At 37.3% G+C, this 21734-nt stretch overlaps 1 protein-coding gene across 1 annotated transcript; it reads right to left on the bottom strand.

Moving 5' to 3' along the window:
- Positions 1 to 823: 823 nt before the first annotated feature.
- LOC110461018 lies at positions 824 to 16662 on the bottom strand. The gene is made up of 4 exons (XM_021514286.1): positions 16597 to 16662; positions 12815 to 13090; positions 8822 to 9010; positions 824 to 1306 (listed from the first exon to the last, which is right to left on the bottom strand). The coding sequence occupies exons 1-4, from the start codon at positions 16646 to 16648 to the stop codon at positions 1056 to 1058; spliced, it is 768 nt and encodes a 255-aa protein (XP_021369961.1). The 5' UTR covers positions 16649 to 16662; the 3' UTR covers positions 824 to 1055.
- Positions 16663 to 21734: the final 5072 nt, after the last annotated feature.

The following is a 21734-nucleotide window of genomic DNA, read 5'->3' as shown; positions in this document are numbered from 1 at the left end:
CTTTTTTGTGATGATCCTTGAATGCGACCTTAAGTGGCCCCTTCCGTCTCCATCTTTGATGTTCTTTTTACCAGCCTTGGAATAGTTGTTACATGTTCCTTATCTGTCTTCATTATATCGCATAACGTATCAACAGTGGTCTTATCTTCTATACCTCTGGTTCATCAGGTTCACACTCGTTGATGTTAAATATAACTATGTTGTTTTCCCGCGCTTTTCCTCGGTTCATTTCTGTAAATACTTATTTGGATTTGAGAACGGATTGTTTCTCTTTCAGTCTAACTGCTACGACTTTCCACTTGAATTATTTGCGGACTCTGCTGTCGTCGTATTGCACTTTCATACTAGCTTCAAGCGCCGCTATTCTTTCTTGAAAATATCTCGAAAATATCTTAACTATCACTCAAATACTTTTTCTAAATGTCATTCCAATTTACATTCTCAGTGTTTTTTATTTATAATTTTCAAGACTATACTATACATACGTGTAATCTCATATTGACTATTTAATATAAGTCCCCTTGCCATTCAAATAAAACCTACCAATGCCAGTCACATATACATATCATTTTCCATTTTCACCTAAGTTTCTCAGCAATACACATAAATTTATCAAAAGTCTCACATAAATATTGATTTTTTTTCATATTAAATATATAATTTCCCATTGTCAACTGAAAATAATCTACCGGGTTCATCTAAATATAAATCCCCTTCGTCAAATAATACAATTTCGTAGTTCCATATCGATAGGATTTGAGTTGAATATATTTTAGCCGTGTCATTGAGAAACACATCATTTTTTATGTAGTTTCCAGCGATAATCTAATACATGTTAGCAGTGTCATATAATGTAAAGTCATTGTTCCAACTGAGAATATTTTCAAATTGTCCACTAAATATAACTTATGTCGTCAAGGGATTTTTTTGCTGCAGATATACAAATAAATGTCAGATATCAAAGTATTACCATTTTCCGGTGTCAAATTAAACTGGAAATAAATCAGTAACCTGAATAAGTCAAACTTTTTCAAGATTAAATGTGAAAGTATTAATCACACAAAAATCTCACACATTGGTCGGTGTTTCGAACCGCAGTCACGGTCCCACCATCCAAAAGCAACGGACTTGAAGTACCCGATAGAGGCGCAAAACTCTGATTCCGGATGATCTGGTTGTTGCGGGGAATCATAGCAAGGAGAGATACACCAGTCTGTGTAGAGGGCCTCCTGTCCATCACTGTTCCAGCGGTACACATGATCAGATGGCTTATAACCAAGACCGATCCAGAAGTTGTTGCCGTTATCTGTGGAATAGAGTGTTTGCTATATTCATTGTAAACGGAACAAGTGGAAATATTTCTCGCAAGCCACAAACCATTTACAGTACCCGTACGAGCAATTTTTAATAATAATATAACAAATCTCAATTCTAAAATTCAGAAATAGTAGAAATCTTTTCAATTCCAACCTTTTTAAAAGTTGTTGGTCTGTGCATAAAGAAACAACTAACCGTAGCCTAGGTTACTGTCCCAGTTGACGTTTGTCTGTTACTTCTTAGTTCATTTGATTTCATTTCCTTTAAAACATTGTATCTACCTTTTATTTGCTCGAATGACCTCTGCCTCTTTTGTGTTAACGACAACCAAGTGGAAACATCTGTTATTGCACAGGAACTTGTCCCGGTCATACACGTTCAACAATTAAAGAGAAGAATTAATCGTTCGTTTTGTATAAAAGGATAATCGAACTTGTATCAAATGGAGATCAAATGAGGATATTTCATGGTCATTTGAAATACTTTGTGACTGTATTTAACAGGTTATACCGTTTCTGTTTATATATATACCTCATAAAAAGACCCCAAGTCAACCTAATAAAGGACAATCTTCAAACCGGCAATCAACTTCTTCCATAGATGAAACAGCATTAAAATTACCATTTGTGAAGCAAGGTATAACCTACATAGGAAAGTCATCACTGAAGAGTTCCAACAATTCACAGTCTTTTCTGGATGATCGACGCCAAAAATACAAAGGAGGCGGGAAATGAGGAAGCACAAATCTACTGGGCAGACGGTAAATAATTGTGACTCTCGTACCAATAATGAACCTCAGGTAAAAAATATATCACAGAGAATTTTTAATGATGATGAGATAAGTATTTTGAAAAAGGATATAACATTTTGCTCTACTCCTAAACAAAATGAAAAAGAACTCACAACTTTTATTTTACAATTTTGCCGCAGATTAAGATTAAATGAGCGAATCGGAAAATAAAGCTGAACCTTTAGTTCGAAATAAATCTAATAGGAATCCAACAAAAAGTGCTAATTCCTTTCTGGAAAAAACCCATTGAAGGTTTAAAGAAATATCCGTTATTGTGTAAACAAACCAAAAGTAACGTTTCACATAAGCAGCGTAAAGCAATATATTCTTTAACGGACGATGAAACTATTGTCATCGAAGGGGCCGATAAAGGTGGTACAGTAATTATTATGGACAGCGATTTTTATTGTGAAAAGATTTCAGAAATGATAACGAAACAAAGGAAATGATTGATAATCTTGTTCATCAACATTGCAACAGTTTATTTGATGAAGAAAAGGATTTTAAACAGATTTTGAAAGTAAGACTTGCTCCTTTTACGGCCGTCCTAAAATTCAAAGAAGTTCTATCATAGCAGAAGCTATTGAAAAACAGAAATTTGATATCATTGATGTAAAATGGCCAAGCGATTTGAAATTTAGACCAATTGTAGGTGGACCCGTAGAGGACACGGACAAGGGTCATCTGCTTGTTCAACAAATAAAAGTGTGAAATAATACCGTTTGTTTCTACTTACAAGTGTAACTTTAATGCGTTTCCAATTATCAAAAGCTATGAAAACTTAATGAAGACAGATGAACGTTTGGGGAAAATCCTTTGCAATAAGAAAAGCATAAACTGTAAAAGACAACATAAAAATTTGAAAAGATTATTGTGTACTTCTAAATTTATTGGGTCTAAACAAAATGTATGTGTGTCGAAATGTAACAAACCATTATATGGTGTTTGTAGTATTATTGTTGAAGGAAAAGAATTTACATTCAAAAATGGAAATAAAAATAAAATAAAAGCTAATATGAACTGTAGATCTCGGAATGTTGTTTATGCAATGATCTGTGCAAATTGTTCTGAATTTTACATTAGTCAAACTAGTTGTGAATTACGTCAACGTATGACACTTTAGAGAAAACAGACAAAAAGTGAACATCTAAGATTTTTAACTGTTAATAAGCATATACATTCTTGTACAAAGGATAAGTTCCATGAAATTCCTATATGTCAAGCTACGGAAGACATTGTACAGCGAGAGTCAAAAGAATCAATGTTAATCGTTATATGACTGATCAGAAATTCTATATATGATATTCATGTGATTTCCCTGCACCTTCAACCTGTTTCTTCTTTCCTTTTTCTGATTTTCAAATTCGTTTTATGGTATAGAAAATGTACATATATGTCTATTGTCAATGTCACATTGTTGTAGTACAATTGTTGAGGAGAGGGCTTTTATAAGTTGTCATAACTTGTGACCAATCCTCTTGCTTGAATTTAGAAGCAATAAAATATGTTTAAACTAAATCGAAATATTAAAACCTGGTTTAAATTGTTCTAACAGCACAGATCGATGCATGAATAATGAGAAAGTGTATGTGAACAATTCTGTTGCTATTCTCCTGCCTGTAACTATATATACATGTATCTATTTCTGTAACACCATCTTTGATGGTCCTCAAATGTTGACATTAAGGTGCATTGTTAATTTTGTGTCAAGTGTGGTAGGTTGTATTGTGACGTCATCACTTTCTGTGGTGTGTTGTTGTCCTGTCAACATGAATAAACAGTTCACATGATAAACCATTAAAGAGGAGAAAGCGCTAGGGAAGTCGAAGAAACTCTTGTTTTTTGTTCTTAAATATTCAACCATCACAAGGACTTATATATGTAACATGAAAACGGCTTACTAACAAACTGTCAAATCTAAAACAAAAAGGTCAGGGAAGTAATAATAAATCCAGGTCCCACGTGTTGTAATGGGCCAGCAGAATACATACAGGTACCACGTGTTGTCATGGGCCAGCAGAATATATACAGGTCCCACGTGTTGTCATGGGCCAGCAGAATATATACATGTCCCTAGTGTTGTCATGGGCCAGCAGAATATACACAGGTCCCAAGTGTTGTCATGGACCAGGAGAATAAATCCAGGTCCCAAGTGTCGTCATGGGACAGCAGAATATATAAACGTCCCAAGTGTTGTCATGGGCCAGCAGAATAAATCCAAGTCCCAAGTGTTGTTATCGGCCAGCAGAATAGATACAGGTCCCAAGTGTTGTCATGGGCCAGCATAATATATGCATGTCCCAAGTGATGTCATGGACCAGTAGAATAAATACAGGTCCTAAGTGGTGTCATGGGCCAGCAGAATATAAACAGGTCCGACGTGTCGTCATGGGCCATCAGAATATATACAGGTCCGACGTGTTGTCATTGACCAGCAGAATAAATCCAGGTCCCAAGTGTTGTCAAGGGACAGCAGAATATATACAGGTCCCAAGTGTTGTCATGGGCCAGCAGAATATATACAGGTCCCAAGTGTTGTCATGGGCCAGCAGAATATATACAGGTCCCAAGTGTTGTCATGGGCCAGCAGAATATATACAGGTCCCAAGTGTTGTCATGGGCCAGCAGAATATATACAGGTCCCAAGTGTTGTCATGGGCCAGCAGAATATATACAGGTCCCAAGTGTTGTCATGGGCCAGCAGAATATATACAGGTCCCAAGTGTTGTCATGGGCCAGCAGAATATATACAGGTCCCAAGTGTTGTCATGGGCCAGCAGAATATATACAGGTCCCAAGTGTTGTCATGGGCCAGCAGAATATATACAGGTCCAAAATGTTGTCATGGGCCAGCAGAATAGATACAGGTCCAAAGTATTGTTATGGGCCAGCAGAATAGATACAGGGACCACGTGTTGTCATTGACCAGCAGAATATATACAGGTCCCTAGTGTTGTCATGGGCAAGCATAATATATACAGGTCCCAAGTGTTGTCATGGGCCAGCAGAATATATACAGGTCCCAAGTGTTGTCATGGGCCAGCAGAATATATACAGGTCCCAAGTGTTGTCATGGGCCAGCAGAATATATACAGGTCCCTAGTGTTGTCATGGGCCAGCAGAATATATACAGGTCCCAAGTGTTGTCATGGGCCAGTAGAATAAATCCAGTTCCCAAGTGTTGTCATGGGACAGCAGAATTTGTAAAGGTCCCAAGTGTTGTCATGGGCCAGTAGAATAAATCCAGGTCCCACGTGTTGTCATGGGCGAGCAGAATAGATACAGGTCCCAAGTGTTATCATGGGCCAGCAGAATAAATCCAGGTCCTAAGTGTTTTCATCGGCCAGCATAATATATACAGGTCCCACTTGTTGTCATGGGCCAGCAGAATATATACAGGTCCCAAGTGTTGTCATGGGCCAGCAGATTATATACAGGTCACAAGTGTTGTCATGGGCCAGCAGAATATGTACAGGTCCCACGTGTTGTCATAGGCCAGCAGAATAGAAACAGGTACCAAGTGTTGTCATGGGCCAGCAGAATATATACAGCTCCCAAGTGTTGTCATGGGCCAGCAGAATATATACAGGTCCAAAATGTTGTCATGGGCCAGCAGAATAGATACAGGTCCAAAGTATTGTTATGGGCCAGCAGAATAGATACAGGGACCACGTGTTGTCATTGACCAGCAGAATATATACAGGTCCCTAGTGTTGTCATGGGCCAGCATAATATCTACAGGTCCTTAGTGTTGTCATGGGCCAGCAGAATATATACAGGTCCCAAGTGTTGTCATGGGCCAGTAGAATAAATCCAGTTCCCAAGTGTTGTCATGGGACAGCAGAATTTGTAAAGGTCCCAAGTGTTGTCATGGGCCAGTAGAATAAATCCAGGTCCCAAGTGTTGTCATGGGCGAGCAGAATAGATACAGGTCCCAAATGTTGTCATTGGCCAGTAGAATAAATCCAGGTACCAAGTGGTGTCATGGGCCAGCATAATATATACAGGTCCCAAGTGTTGTCACGGGCCAGCAGAATATATACAGGTTCCACGTGTTGTCATGGGCCAGCAGAATATATACAGGTCCCACGTGTTGTCATTGACCAGCAGAATATATACTGGTCCCTAGTGTTGTCATGGGCCAGCAGAATATATACAAGTCCCAAGTGTTGTCATGGGCCAGTAGAATAAATCCAGGTCCCAAGTGTTGTCATGGGATAACAGAATATATACAGGTCCCAAGTGTTGTCATGGGCCAGCAGAATATATACAGGTCCCAAGTGTTGTCATGGTCCAGCAGAATAAATACATGTCCAAAGTGTTGTCATGGGCCAGCAGAATATTTACAGGTCCAAAGTGGTGTCATAGGCCAGCAAAATATATACATGTCCCAAGTGTTGTCATGGACCAGCATAATATATACAGGTCCCACTTGTTGTCATGGGCAAGCAGATTATATACAGGTCCCAAGTGTTGTCATGGGCCAGCAGAATATATACAGGTCCCACGTGTTGTCATGGGCCAGCAGAATAGAAACAGGTACCAAGTGTTGTCATGGGCCAAGCAGAATATATACAGCTCCCAAGTGTTGTCATGGGCCGGCAGAATATATACAGGTCCAAAATGTTGTCATGGGCCAGCAGAATAGAAACAGGTCCAAAGTATTGTTATGGGCCAGCAGAATAGATACAGGTACCACGTATTGTCATTGACCAGCAGAATATATACAGGTCCCTCGTGTTGTCATGGGCCAGCAGAATAGAAACAGGTACCAAGTGTTGTCATGGGCCAGCAGAATATATACAGGTCCCACGTGTTGTCATGGGCCAGCAGAATAGAAACAGGTACCAAGTGTTGTCATGGGCCAGCAGAATATATACAGGTCCCAAGTGTTGTCATGGGCCAGTAGAATAAATCCAGGTCCCAAGTGTTGTCATGGGCCAGCAGAATAAATCCAGGTCCTAAGGGTTTTCATCGGCCAGCATAATATATACATGTCCCAAGTGTTGTCATGGGCCAGCATAGTATATACATTTCCCAAGTGTTGTCATGGGCCAGCAGAACATTTACATGTCCCAAGTGTTGTCATCGGCCAGTAGAATAAATCCAGGTCCCAAGTGGTGTCATGGGCCAGCATATTATATACAGGTCCCAAGTGTTGTCATGGGCCAGCAGAATATATACAGGTCCCAAGTGTTGTCATGGGCCAGCAGAATATATACAGGTCCCAAGTGTTGTCATGGGCCAGTATAATAAATCCAGGTCCCAAGTGTTGTCATGGGACAGCAGAATATATACAGGTCCCAAGTGTTGTCATGGGCCAGCAGAATATATACAGGTCCCAAGTGTTGTCATGGGCCAGCAGAATATATACAGGTCCCAAGTGTTGTCATGGGCCAGCAGAATATATACAGGTCCCAAGTGTTGTCATGGGCCAGCAGAATATATACAGGTCCCAAGTGTTGTCATGGGCCAGCAGAATATTTACAGGTCCCAAGTGTTGTCATGGGCCAGCAGATCAATTCTTGTTACTTCAAAGTCATCAAAGAAGAAGACACAATACAAACCCGAATCGGGTTATTTACGCGGATAATGGCATAATGCTAAATATATTTATAATTTGAAATATTGGTCTGTAGATACATATTATAAAGTAAAATGACATATGATCCGTATTTCAGTCTCAGCCTCTTTCGCCGACGGTTATGAGATCGAAATTATCAGCGAACATAAGTACGAAAGAACGAAAGTTAGATTTGACAGCTTGTCGGTATGTCGGTTTAAACCATATACAGGAACCACATAATGAAGGCCGAAAGTTATATTTGACAGCTTGTCGGTATTTCGGTTTAAACCATATACAGGAACCACATAATGAAGGCCGAAAGTTATATTTGACAGCTTGACGGTATGTCGTTTTAAACCATATACAGGAACCACATAATGAAGGCCAAAAGTTAAATTTGACAGCTTGTCGGTATGTCGGTTTAAACCATATACAGGAACAACATAATGAAGGCCAAAAGTTATATTTGACAGCTTGTCGGTATGTCGGTCTAAACCATATACAGGAACCACATAATGAAGGCCAAAAGTTCTATTGGACAGTTTGTCGGTATGTCGGATTAAACCATATACAGGAACCACATAATGAAGGCCAAAAGTTATATTGGACAGTTTGTCGGTATGTCGGTTTAAACCATATACAGGAACCACATAATGAAGGCCAAAAGTTAGATTTGACAGTTTGTCGGTATGTCGGTTTAAACCATATGCAGTTACCACATAATGAAGGCCAAAAGTTATATTTGACAGCTTGTCGGTATGTCGGTTTAAACCATATATACAGTAACCAAATAATGAAAGCCAAAAGTTAGATTTGACAACTTGTCGGTATGTCGGTTTAAACCATATACAGGAACCACATGTGAAGGCCAAAAGTTATATTTGACAGCTTGTCGGTATTTCGGTTTAAACCATATATAGTAACCACCTGTGAAGGCCGAAAGTTAGATTTGACAACTTGTCGGTAGGTCGGTTTAAACGATATATAGTAACCACATGTGAAGGCCAAAAGTTAGATTTGACAGCTTGTCGATATGTCGGTTTCCTTGCGATAGTGCAGACTTAAGGTGATATTATATTGCCTCCTCACTGAAAAACCATGCCGAATGCACCCAGTACAGTAATTTGAATCCTGATTTTTAAACGTACCATTGAATCCAGCCTCCAGCATAGGAAGCCTATACGTATCAGACCTCGGTTCAAAGATACGTCCTCCGAACCAGTTTGACGTACAGTAAGCCTCCGCGAGCGAAAATATCATAGTCGATTTGCCGATATGTACACAGGAGGATGTGCCCACGAGGAATCCAGATTTCTCAATGACACAGGATTTAAACTCTGAAATCAGCCAAAGAAAACAAATTAATCAAAAGTTCCCCAACTCTACGCATGAAAGATACACATGTCCTAATTAATATTTAAGTGGAACACCAGTTTTGCATACGTGTATCACACAAAGATGATCACAGTGATCTACATGACAGTGTGATGTAATAAACACGTCAGAATAATGACGTCAGAATCAGAAGTTTGTTTGTTTGTTTGTTTGTTTATGTTTAACGGCCCATCGACGGCTGTGGTCATTTAGGGCCATGGTGATTTTTTTTTATTTTTTTTAACAAACATGTGAATAGCGAAGATAAAATCAGATAAAATGGTTCATTTTAAAAGCATTCGCATTGTATGTGTAGATAATAAAAAATAAAAAGGGGGGTTAAAATAATAAAAGAGATAACGAATAGATGATATGGAATATGCGATATATATATAACGTCAAAAATGATAAGTTGGGTTAAAAGACATCAGAGTCTATAAAATAGTCCGATGTCTTTCAAATAGTTAAATAATGCCTTCGAATCCACGGAGCTGAAAAGGGTTTTCATATCCGGGAGTCGGAAGTAGTTATCACGAATGTGTTTAAAATCGGAACATTCTATTAAAAAAAATGTTCCACTGTAAATGGAGTGTCACATGCGTGGCATGAAGGTATATCTTCTCGTTTTAAAAGGTACGAATGAGTAGGATATGTGTGCCCAGTGCGGAGCCGAGCGAGGACAACTTCCTCTCTACGATCTTTCCGACTGGGAATAGATGTTTTAAGTTTCGGTTGTATCTTAAAAAGTTTGTTGGTGGTCTCCAGAGACCAGCGTTTCTGCCATTCATTTTGAATGGCTGTACGAATAGAAGGTTTAAAATCTGTGTATGGTAGTTTGATATTTGTTTGTTCGAGATTCAATGCATTTTTTGCTTCCCTGTCAGCAAATTCGTTGCCTTTTATTCCGACATGGCTCGGAATCCATAGTAAAGTTATTTTAGACTTTTTTAATATACGAGATATTCGATGAGCAAGGTTTTGTACGATTGTGTTTTTAGGATCTCGTAACTGTAAACTCTGTAGGACAGATAGAGAGTCTGAACAAATAATTGCCTTTTTAATGCGGTGTTCATCGATATGGTCGAGGGCCAAACCAATGGCGCATGCTTCAGCAGAAAAGATGGAGGCGCCGTCTGGTAGTCGGACTGAAGTGCAAGTATTGGCAGTACAGCAGGCTGCTGCCACTTTCTCACCTTCTTTGGAGCCATCGGTGTAAAGTTGTGTATGAGAAGGGTAATTCGAAATGCATTCCCGAAAGGAGGATTTGTGTTCTTCGGGCATAACACTTGATTTCCCTCGCTCATGTAATGTAAAGTTAAAATCGGGGGTTTGAATGGTCCACGGAGGAACATCAGATATGTTAAATTCAGCTATGTCCGTCAATTTTATGTTGAGTTCTTGCAGGAAATTCAAAATTCGGATACCAAATGTTGGCAGAAGTTTTTGGTTTTGCGTAAATATGTTTTGGTATTTGGGGTTGAATACTTGGTTGAAAGCAGGATTTTTAGGGTTTGATTTTAATTGAGTTGCAAATTGTAATGAAAGTTTTATTCTTCTGTCATAAAGGGATGGTTCATTTGCTTCCACGTACAGGCTTTTTACAGGTGTTGTTCGAAAAGCTCCCAGGGCAAGACGTAGCCCTTGGTTATGGATTGGATCTAGCATCTGAAGGTACGAACTGCGCGCTGACCCGTATACCATAGAACCATAATCCAGTTTTGTTCGAATAAGTGATCTGTATAGGCGCAAAAGCATTTCACGATCCGCTCCCCAATCAGTATGAGAAAGGACTCGTATAATGTTTAACGCCTTGGAACACTTATCCTTCAGATACTTTATATGTGGTATGAAAGAGAGTTTCGAATCAAAAATGAGGCCGAGAAATTTAGTCTGTTCAACAACAGGAATTCTAGTGCCATCGAGTGTTAGATTTGGGTCATTGTGTGCTTTTCGTTTTTGACAGAAATGCATGCACACAGTTTTGGATTTAGAGAATTTGAAGCCGTTTTCGTCTGCCCAATTTTGTAGTTTGTTTAAACTCTGTTGAAGTTGTCGTTCTATCGTGTGCATGTTCTTAGATCTGTAACAGATCAAGAAGTCATCCACAAATAACGACCCTTCTGTTGATTGACCAAGACATTTGACTATATCATTGATTTTAAGACCAAACAGTGTGACTGATAGGATTCCACCCTGTGGGCTCCCATTTCCTGTTTAGACGTTTCAGAAAAAGTTGAACCAACACGGACTTTGAAGTGTCTATCTGATAGGTAATTAGATATAAAATTGGGAAGGTTTCCACGTACACCAAGGTCGTGAAGATCTTTCATGATGCCATACTGCCATGTAGTATCATAGGCCTTCTCAAGATCAAAGAACACGGCGTCAAGGTGTTCTTTCTTGGCGAAAGCCTCTCGAATGAACGTCTCGAACCTGATAAGATGTCTTCTATTTCTAAAGCCACTTTGAAGAGGGGATATTATATCGTTGTGTCCCTTACTTGGGGACACAAAAGCGATCAAAATAAATATGCTGCACCAATTGCAAAAGTTGGGATATTTATATTTATCTCTACTTCTAACTACCTTTGTTTTCCTAACGCCTTGCTTGGCATTAATGTTGACCGTTCCCCCAGGCGAGGAGGGCAACGGGTTATGCCCCCTCTTCTGTATGCTATTTCATAGAGGTAACACCATACCTCATTTGATCCGCACTATTACAACGTCCTATTAACATCTAAGGTCATTTAAGGACGTGCCTCCATATGTGTTATGTAAGCGTGCAAGTGTGTATGTGTGCTGGCGACAGGGTATGTTGGTGTACTTGCCTCCCTGTAATAGCGCGGATCTGATGCCGACTTTATAGTGCTATTTCACTGAAATATCATGCCGAAGTCATCGGTCCCGGTAGGTTCTGTTAATGACTCGGATGTACGTTAAATATCTTACGTGAACATTTTTTAGGCAATCAAATTTAGATTTCTGTCATGGTAATTCCACTCATCTGTGTTTATCCGGTTTTTATTTCTTGTCTGTAATACTGTTTATTGAGTGTCGCATACTTGGCTTGTTAACTAGCAATAAACATAAAGAACACTCTAAAAAAGTGTTCTTTCATTGCAATATGACATCGATCACTTTAAGGCTGGTTCATGGTCTATGTAGCCTCACGTAAGTCAGGATAATGAACTTTACATTGACGAAATATAAATTTAAGTCACTCTGACAAATATTCTCTTTTTGTCATTTATGCCCCTCCGCAAACGAAGTTTGTGTTTGTCTGGGAGAGTATACATCATAGCTCCTGTCCGTCCGTCTAGCAGTGAAGCTCCTCAACCTTTTGTCTCTAATTTTATTAATTTGAGAGAGTGAATGTATATCCTATATAGATATGCACGGAGCACGTTTTTTGCGATGTGATATATTTGCATTGAGTTATGACCATAGATATAACTTTAATTCGGTTACAGTATTCTTTTAAGTCCTCCTTAAACTGTCCGTTCGGTTTTCTTTTGTAACTTGGCACAGCGTAAATCATGTGTAGATATGCATGTGGGGAAGAATTTGTGATTAGAGCATTAAACCTCCGGCAAATAAAGTTTAAATATCTAGAAAAGATGCGGTGGGTAATATCAATGTGAGCTCAGTAACCGTTTCTCTAGTTAATATTTACAAACGCGGTTTATACTGTTATATTGTCCGGGTGCGATAACCATACAAGGTCACTTGCGTTAAATATAGCAATCAAGTCATATAATTGTGTTCTACCTTTTAGCCGGTTCTCTACTTCGACCATTTTGTTCATCATTACAATAAGTTGTCCAGGAGCGTTGTTGTACACTATACTGTCTTTCCGACCGTAACATGCAGATGTTCGGGCGTCGTATATGTAGTAAGGACATTGTCCGAACGTCAGGACGCACAGCAAGGCACAGGAAATGGTACTTGCCGATGCGTTGGACAGCGTGACGTAGTAGGTGGAGAAATCAATGACCTGCCGGAAAGGATCAATCCTGAAAAATTCGGCAGCGGCTGTATGTAGCCCTGTTTAAAAATTAAAATAACGCTATCAGCTGCTTAATTAAGTGAACAACGTACGTATATATTCATTGATATTTATATTAATGATGTGTAATTCTATCAATCTTATGCAAATTAAATGCAGCAATTCAAATATTGACCAATCAGAATGGTATTGCTATTCGCTGCATTCAAAGACGCAGATTTGATTTTTATTTCCATTTGCTAAGTAAGCGACCGTAGACTATTGATGGTTTTGGTACGACCTGATGATATTAGAAAAAAGTTGATTGTTTTCATTGCCCATAAAAAATGTCACAAAGGCTTATGACTAGGCGTGATGTCAGTTAAACTTTGCTTCGTGGGTATTATTGCTTATCTCAAATCCCATTTTGTTAATTTCGTCTAAAGATATGACTTTATACACAATACTTGAACACTGCAAGGTAAGCAAGAGCTCACCTTGTGCCTGAGCACTGCCATTGACTTAGATCTTTAAAACTGTTTTAACCCCTTTTGCACGTCTTAACTTCACAGTGCATCGCCATATCAAATTACGGAAAGATTAATCTTTTGGATTCAGAAATAAAGAACTCATCCCACGGTTCTAATTAAAGTAACGGACTTTTGATTTAGACACCGTATTGCACATTTGAATATTAAATATCAAAATGTATTACCATGTTAAATTTCAGAAAAGATCAGTCTTATGAATTCCGATACAGTCTCCGGAAACTGATGTCTGTCTCCCTAGTCATAGCTTGACCAGGGGACAAGTCGGTCTAGAAAACGATGCGGCACGGTTAAAATCAGAAAGTTTAGACACCTTCATATAAACACTTTGGTAAACAATATGACTACAATTTAAAGGAGGTGCTTAAGCCACCTTTATTTAAAAAGATTAGTTTCACAATATTTCTACAGTGTGAGAGCAAGGCAGCTGCTTAAGTCACTTACATATCTAAAATTATCATACGACAGTTTAAATCAGTTGGTTAAGGCATTTTACAGGATTACTATTGTTATAGTAGTTCATTAACTGTTCTTAACATAAAAATAGTATGTATACGATATAACTACAGTTTAAAGTAGTTGGTTATAGCATTTCAGATAAAAAAAAAAGAAGGTTTTTAAACAATGTATCTATTGTGAAAAGTAGCTGGTTTAATCATCTTATTATTAAAAAGTCGAGTTTTACAATATTACTACTGTTAAGAGTAGTAAGTAAAGTCACCTTTATAACAGAATACTAGCTATACAATATTATAACAGTCTCAAGTAGTTTATTAAGGAGGCTCCACCCTTTCGCAATAGGATGCAGAATTCAATGAAAGTTTCACAAAATGGTTATGTCACTATGTAGAGATAATTTTATGAAAATCTAAGCATTCCGATAAACTGGGGATAATTTTGTAAAAAATACCGAAAAATTGATTTTTTGTCAAATTCAACACTTTCACATTTTTTGAGCGTGTGGCATTGTTCAAAATTATAACAACAATAAAATAATGAAAAGAAACATTGCTAATCAACCCTACAAATATTTCATTTATCATAAAATATCTACAACATGTTACAAAAACCGTTTTTTATTGAAATTGTATGGATAAATGTTACTAAATACAAGCTAAAAGCAAACAGGACAAATAGTTTCATACAAAAAGAGTGAAAATTTGAACCAAATACACACAATGTCTATAATTAATTTATTTTATATTTTACAATAATTTTGATCCTGATGAGAGTTGTCTATCTTGAAAAAAATCAGAACTTTTTGCAGAGGGATAGAATTTATACAATGACACTTATTTTCTTTACTATACCAAAAACGATGGAAATATATGAAACTACTATATTTAATTGTCAATTTACTGTTCTTTTATGGAACAAATCTACTCTCAATCATGTACACTTTGGACATCATTCCATAGCATGCTTACACATGGTATAGTAACATGTAACCATAGGCTATCGCATGGTATGCCGTTATTACGTATACGCACATGCACTTGCATTTTATAGGGATATTGATATTTTACAAACCACTACTTTCACAGAGTTATTGTAATTGCATTTGTGAACCGATTTATCTGACAGAGCGTAACTCTCTCGACAACAAAAGTCGTAGCGACCAAGAGCTTGTGAACTGCTGTTAGCACGTGATACGTACAGGTGAGGTCGGTAAACAAAACACATCAGTCTGCATTCCATGCGCCTCGTATACGGCCTTCTTGAAATCGTCTGATCGTATGTCAGTGTTTGCCCGTGAGTTAATTAATGTCTTTGTATCATAAGCTTTATTTCTCAAGTACGTGTGATTACACATTTCCAAGTTAAGTCTCGATATCGAGTGTTGACATATCATCGTCACCCGCGTGTACTATTGTTTACCCGGTGTTACTATGATTTATACCACGGTAATGGAATGCCCGATACGCAATACGGAAATGACGACACGAAAATATGACAAGAAAAACATGTGTATTACGAAGGGTGGGAAGTCCTTAAATTAAGTCATCGACATTTTTAAAATATGTTATTATAATATAAATATTGCTTAAAGTGGTTTGTTAAGCATTCTTTATAATAAAGTAGGAGTTTTACAATATCAATATAGTCAAAAGTTGTTCATTAAGTTATCCTGAAATAAAATGTGGTTTAACAGTCCTACTAAAGTTTAAAGTAGATGTTTAAGTCATCATAAAAATGTACTTAAAAAATCCTACCACAGTTTAAAGTAAATCGTTAAGTCATCCTTCAATAAGAAGTATTTTAACAGTCTTACTACAGTTTAAAGTAAATCGTTTAGTCATCCTAAAATAAAAAATGTAGTTTCATAATCCTACTACAGTTTAAATAAGATGTTTGAGTCATCCTAAAAATGTACTTAAAAAATCCTACTAAAGTTTAAAGTAAATCGTCAAGTCATCCTAAAATAAAAAAAGTATTTCAACAGTCCTACTACAGTTTAAAGTAGATGGTTCAGTTATCCTTAAATAAATTAAAAGTAATTTAACAGTCCTACTACAGTTTGAAGTAGATGGTTCAGTTATCCTTAAATAAATAAAAACTATTTCAACAGTCCTACTACAGTTTAAAGTAGAAGGTTAAGTCATCCTTAAATAAATAAAAAGTATTTCAACAGTCCTACTACAGTTTAAAGTAGATGATTCAGTCATCCTAAAATAAAAAGTATTTCAACAGTCCTACTACAGTTTTAAGTAGATGATTCAGTCATCCTTAAATAAAAAAAAAGTATTTCAACAGTCCTACTACAGTTTAAAGTAGATGGTTCAGTTATCCTTAAATAAATTAAAAGTAATTTAACAGTCCTACTACAGTTTGAAGTAGATGGTTCAGTTATCCTTAAATAAATAAAAAGTATTTCAACAGTCCTACTACAGTTTAAAGTAGATGGTTCAGTTATCCTTAAATACATTAAAAGTAATTCAACAAACTAATGCAGTTAAAAGTAATTGGTTAAACCACCTTAATAAAAGGGTTTGTTTAAAATATGACTTTGTACAAACCTGTGAGAATGACGGGTAACCACATACTCAAAGTACATACACGGTCCATCATAGAGTTCGGGGGTAAATGAGGGTTTGTCAGTGGATGTAGTTGGCCAATATCCCACGTTCTACGCCTTTGTGTGTTTCCGGGTATTTATAGTATGTCATCCGTTACTTTGTTTATCTTACTCTGGGGTTGCTAACAGTTGTTGGTGACGACGTATATGCGTTATTAAATATCTGTGTTGTTTCACTTCACCCTGTGGAATACATGTACAGGTAAACCAATATAATACTACTCTATAGTTAATAAAAACAGTATCAGCTGTAAAAAAATATTCGCTTCTANTTATATAACAATGTAGAATATTGTCAAGATGCAAGGACAAAATACGAACTCAAAACTCTACAAAGGAAAAACAGAAACAAAGCGCAATACACCTTATCCCGCCTCAGGCAAAAATCCTGTAGTCCTATTGGTTAAAACGACGTCACATGATATCCAGTATGCTAATGTGAGTACGAAAGAGTTATCGTTCTTTGCCCATAAGAGTCAACTTGTAACAAGATGGCGACCAAGCGGTTTGTGCAGACGACAGACGATGAATTGTTAACAAAAATGTTAACAAACAGGTTTTTGTTTTATCCAAAGGGCCTTCGACGGGATAAATTCGTTACACAGTTTGTTAGTGACCTAATACGGAAAAATATTGTGTCTAAAAGAAACTTGTATCGGGCGAGGCGAATTCCGTATTAGGTCACTAACAAACTGTATAACTAATAATACATTGCACAATAGACGATGCGAGGTAGGACACTGAACGTGCTCCTTGTATCAAGAGCCATTAACATCGAACATTTTAATCTCGATCGATATTAACAATAAGATATGATATATAATTTACAACTTGATCACTGGTTATACCTTTACACATGATTAGTTTTAGTTCGAAGTTTTCCTTTCTATGGTCGTCGATGTTTACCTTTTCTTTTGTCAATTACCTGTACAACAGTACGAAACATTTATCAGGACAATTCTTGCTGAGAGTATGGAGGTCACAGAGGTTTAAAGACAAAATAAACAAGCGTGTATCCAAGTTTATAATCGCTATCTTACACAGTAATTCAATAATGTTCATTAAAACATTCTTGTGATGCCATCCATTGTTATAATTGTCCATTATATAGAATATGAGTACTGTTATATGCATAACTGTCTAATATGTTACAAAAACTGTCCAACAAGATCATAAAACTGTCCAATATTTTAATATTGTACAGTTTGTTAAAAATAACGGACATGTCCTGCAAACTCTGTATCATCCAAAATATTCACAAAACTTCCATTTTGCCGAAAATAATGTTGTATAGATATAATTAATTCATACAGTGTGTTTGGTCTGTACTCCTCACCATTCTTATTTCGAACTTCAGCTACAAAATAAGTCAGAGCCTCATTAATATCGGAGACAGGTAAATCCAGTAAGTTGTTAGGAAAGTTTTTCAGCTTTTCGTTGTTTTTGGATTGTATCAGTATACCTGGGTGTATTTCATACCTGGTATATGCAGTTGCATACAAATCATGCAAAGTGAGATTGATATACATGACTGACCTCAGTATACAGTGTAGTTGAAAAACTGTCCAATATGTTATGAATAGCTTTCACGGTAATTGATTCATAGTGAAACTGTCCAATATTATCACAATGCACCAAAACACTGATCACAATTGATACAATAGGGGACATGTTTTAAGTAAGATATAAGCCTCAAACTGTCTATTATGTAAATAATCGGACAGTCTTCAACGCCTCAGACTGTCCAATATTTTACATAATAGACAGTTTTCGGCTTATATCCTTTACATACTGTATGCATGTCTAAAAACATGATTTAATGAAACCCTGGATTAATTATTTCTGTAACAAACTCAAACTCAACACAGGATAATGTAAACATGGAAATGTTCGCGTTTTGGCTCTACATACTGATCGCAGTTTGGAAACGTTCGCATTAGCAATGGTTTTGAAATCAATATATTCCGTATACATATAACTTATGTAATCTATAAATATTCGCGTTCCGATAGTTTGGCACTAATTTATTTAACACGAAAAAGGTGAGCAAAGCAACGCAGTGAATATACCTCTATTACATGCTTCGAGGAATAGATATACTTGTTGTCATTTGAAATATACGCATCAGATTTGTTTTGGGCGGATCGACCTGCCTGCTCAGATATCAGAATATTTTTTCTCTGACAGTTATGACAAAAGTAATAGCGTCTTACTGTCACATTTAACTACGGATCGCACTGCCCTGCCTGTCATTGAGATATATAGTGTCTAGGTCACTTATACTTCCAATAAACTATAGTACACAGACCTACACCACACACTCAACTCTTTACCGGAGACTTTACTTACCTGAATTGCGGGATTCTAAGGGCTTAGCTATAAGTATAATTGAACTTTTGAAACTGGAAAGTCTTTGTAACAGATGAATGTCCCTAAGCCCTGTGTAGTAAGCTTCATTATTTGAAAATTTTCCTTTAAACGTTAAATTGACTTCGATTTTCGCATCCTGTGTTACCGATTCTTTCAAGGTACTTTTTATAAAGGTAAATGAACGTTTGTATAGAACTCAAGTTTGCAAAGTAAAGAAAGGGAATCTGTAGACAAAATAGCAACTGTCGAACTATGCATAAAAATGTATAAATTGCAACAGTGACATTGACATCGTCCTTGAGAAAAAACGAGATGTGATAGTACTCGACCTTTGTATAAATCGGTTTGGGGTAAAACGTCCTCGAAAATGCCAGGGGCATATGAGGACGGGTGCCTAGTGAGACACCGCCTGAACTTGAAACAGATATCACCTTAATAGATGATTAGGAAAAACAACCCCCGATTATAAAAGGGCCCACATAAGTCGAGCCTCTTACGATCATATAGTGGGATACAATACGGCAGGCTTATTCTTTCCCAGAACATGCACTGGTAACCTTTGTATAAAGATAAATTCACATGATAATGCTATACAATTAATGAACCCAAATCGGTGTGACAATAGGATTTTAGGATTTGTCTCCCAAAAACGAATAATATCATCAGCGAGAAGACGTTACCTATTGAGGGGAGACGAATCCCCTGTAACACCGATATGAGGTTATGTACTGGGTAAGTATACCTAATAGAAATAAAAATATCAAAAGTGAATATTTATATTTAATATTTAATAAAAACTCATTTTAGAAAATTCAACAGTTTTTTTTTTCCATAATTGAAATTCATTGTTATTTTACACCCTCAGTTGAAGGCACGTGCAAAGCCTTTGCCAAGATCATTGTTTGGTTGCAAATTGACGGTTTTTATAATGTGTTTATAGCCTGTTGCCGCGAATGTTCGAGACCCCTTCGGCACTGATGACATGCTATTTTCATCCACACTTTGTTTTGGAGATCCTCGCACATCCTGATCACAAAACACTTGGATGCGGTTGATCCCTCCAAATGCTTTCCTCTTTAAATCTGTTACAATTGTATTATTTATTTTCTCATTAGCTACGAGCTCCTTACTATTCCAATATCCCCGATGTCCTGAATATGCTTTTCCTGGACATGCTTTTTGGTTGTGTTTCGTTTAACGTCCTATCAACATCTAATGTCATTTAAGGACGTGTCTCCGTGTGTGTTGTGTAAGCGTGCATGTGTGACGTGTGCTGGAGACAAGGTATGGTATGTTTTTTTAAGATATATCTCATGAAGTCAAATGACGAGCGTTTTAACGACGTGCCAACATTTTCCAAGTATAAAATTCGCACATCTGCGGCTTGTCTAAAATTGCCTTCTATAAAGTTGCAAACTCCTTCGGGTGCCTTGTGGCTTCTAAAACGTTTCCAGCTACCGGTCCGGAACAACCTGTTACGTTATTTTGGAATCATTTTCTCCAGTTTGGTTTGGTATTTGTGGTACTTTTGTTTCTATTTTGTTTCTGTTTTGTTTAAAGTCCTATCAGAAGCTGAGATAATATAAGGACGTACATCCATATGTTTTGTGTAAGCGTACATGTGTGTATGCGTGTCGGAGACAGGGTATGTTGGTGCAATTGCCTCCTTGTGATAGCGCGGATCTAACGCCGACTTTATAGTGCTATCTCACTGAAATACCATGCCAAAGGCACCAAGCACAGCATTCCGCCCGGTCACATTTTAATGACAACGGGTGAACCGGTTATTGCCATTCCCCTTAATGCTAAACGTTAATCAGGGAATAACAACTACCGTTTTAAGGACTTTGGTATGTCCCGGTAAATTGGAAAATATAAGGGAATATGTGTACTAGTATATATAGGTCAATATTAACTTATACATTAGAATGTCAATATAAGTATTGAATGTTTTTCCCAGCTGGAAACGAATAATAATATTTTGTTGTTCTAAAGGCCTGGCCTTTTTATTTGGAGTTTGAAAAGCATTGTTTTGTTGACACATTGGTATTTTTCATGCGTTTGTCTCGACCTTCTACTCCCCGTTTCTCCTCATTTGTTTTATAGATATTAAGGTCAATCTGTTGCTGAAGGTAAAGAGACGGATAGTCAAAGGTACTCCTTGCATGGTTGTTTAAGGATTGAATCGTGCTTTGATCGATGTCATTGGGTGATGAGTTGGTCTTGAAACAAACTTAACAAACTGCATTGGTAGTTGTACAACTGCTCTATCATTAGAAGAGTGCGTAAGAAAAATAAGAATAGAAATGTGATACAGAATCAAAGAGATCTAGTTTTCCAATGGTGTCAATTTTGACTGTGTCCCCTAAGCAAAAGACACAAAAGTACTCGACAACTCTCCCGATAATGACAGCGGGAAAGGGGTGTACATTAATCACTTTTTACGACATGTAGTAAAATACAGCGGTGGCCTCTCGATTTTTTCCATTTGCTCGCGATGATAATAACGGTGTGTTATTAGGTTTTTTTCTAAATTTTATTTGCTTTCCTCCACCACCAAAATCTGGCACGTACTTAAATGACCATAGCTGTTAATAGGCGTAAAACACAAACAAACCAAACCATAGGGAATGTTAGTAAAACAGGATGACAAGTTTTGTAATGTCTGCAACGATGTCGAAGTTATATTCTTCCATTCTTACGCCATCG

The sequence above is a fragment of the Mizuhopecten yessoensis genome, unplaced genomic scaffold (genome assembly GCF_002113885.1).
Source record: "Mizuhopecten yessoensis strain PY_sf001 unplaced genomic scaffold, ASM211388v2 scaffold10533, whole genome shotgun sequence".
Lineage (NCBI taxonomy): Eukaryota > Metazoa > Mollusca > Bivalvia > Pectinida > Pectinidae > Mizuhopecten > Mizuhopecten yessoensis.
This window is presented reverse-complemented; position numbering and strand designations above follow the sequence as displayed.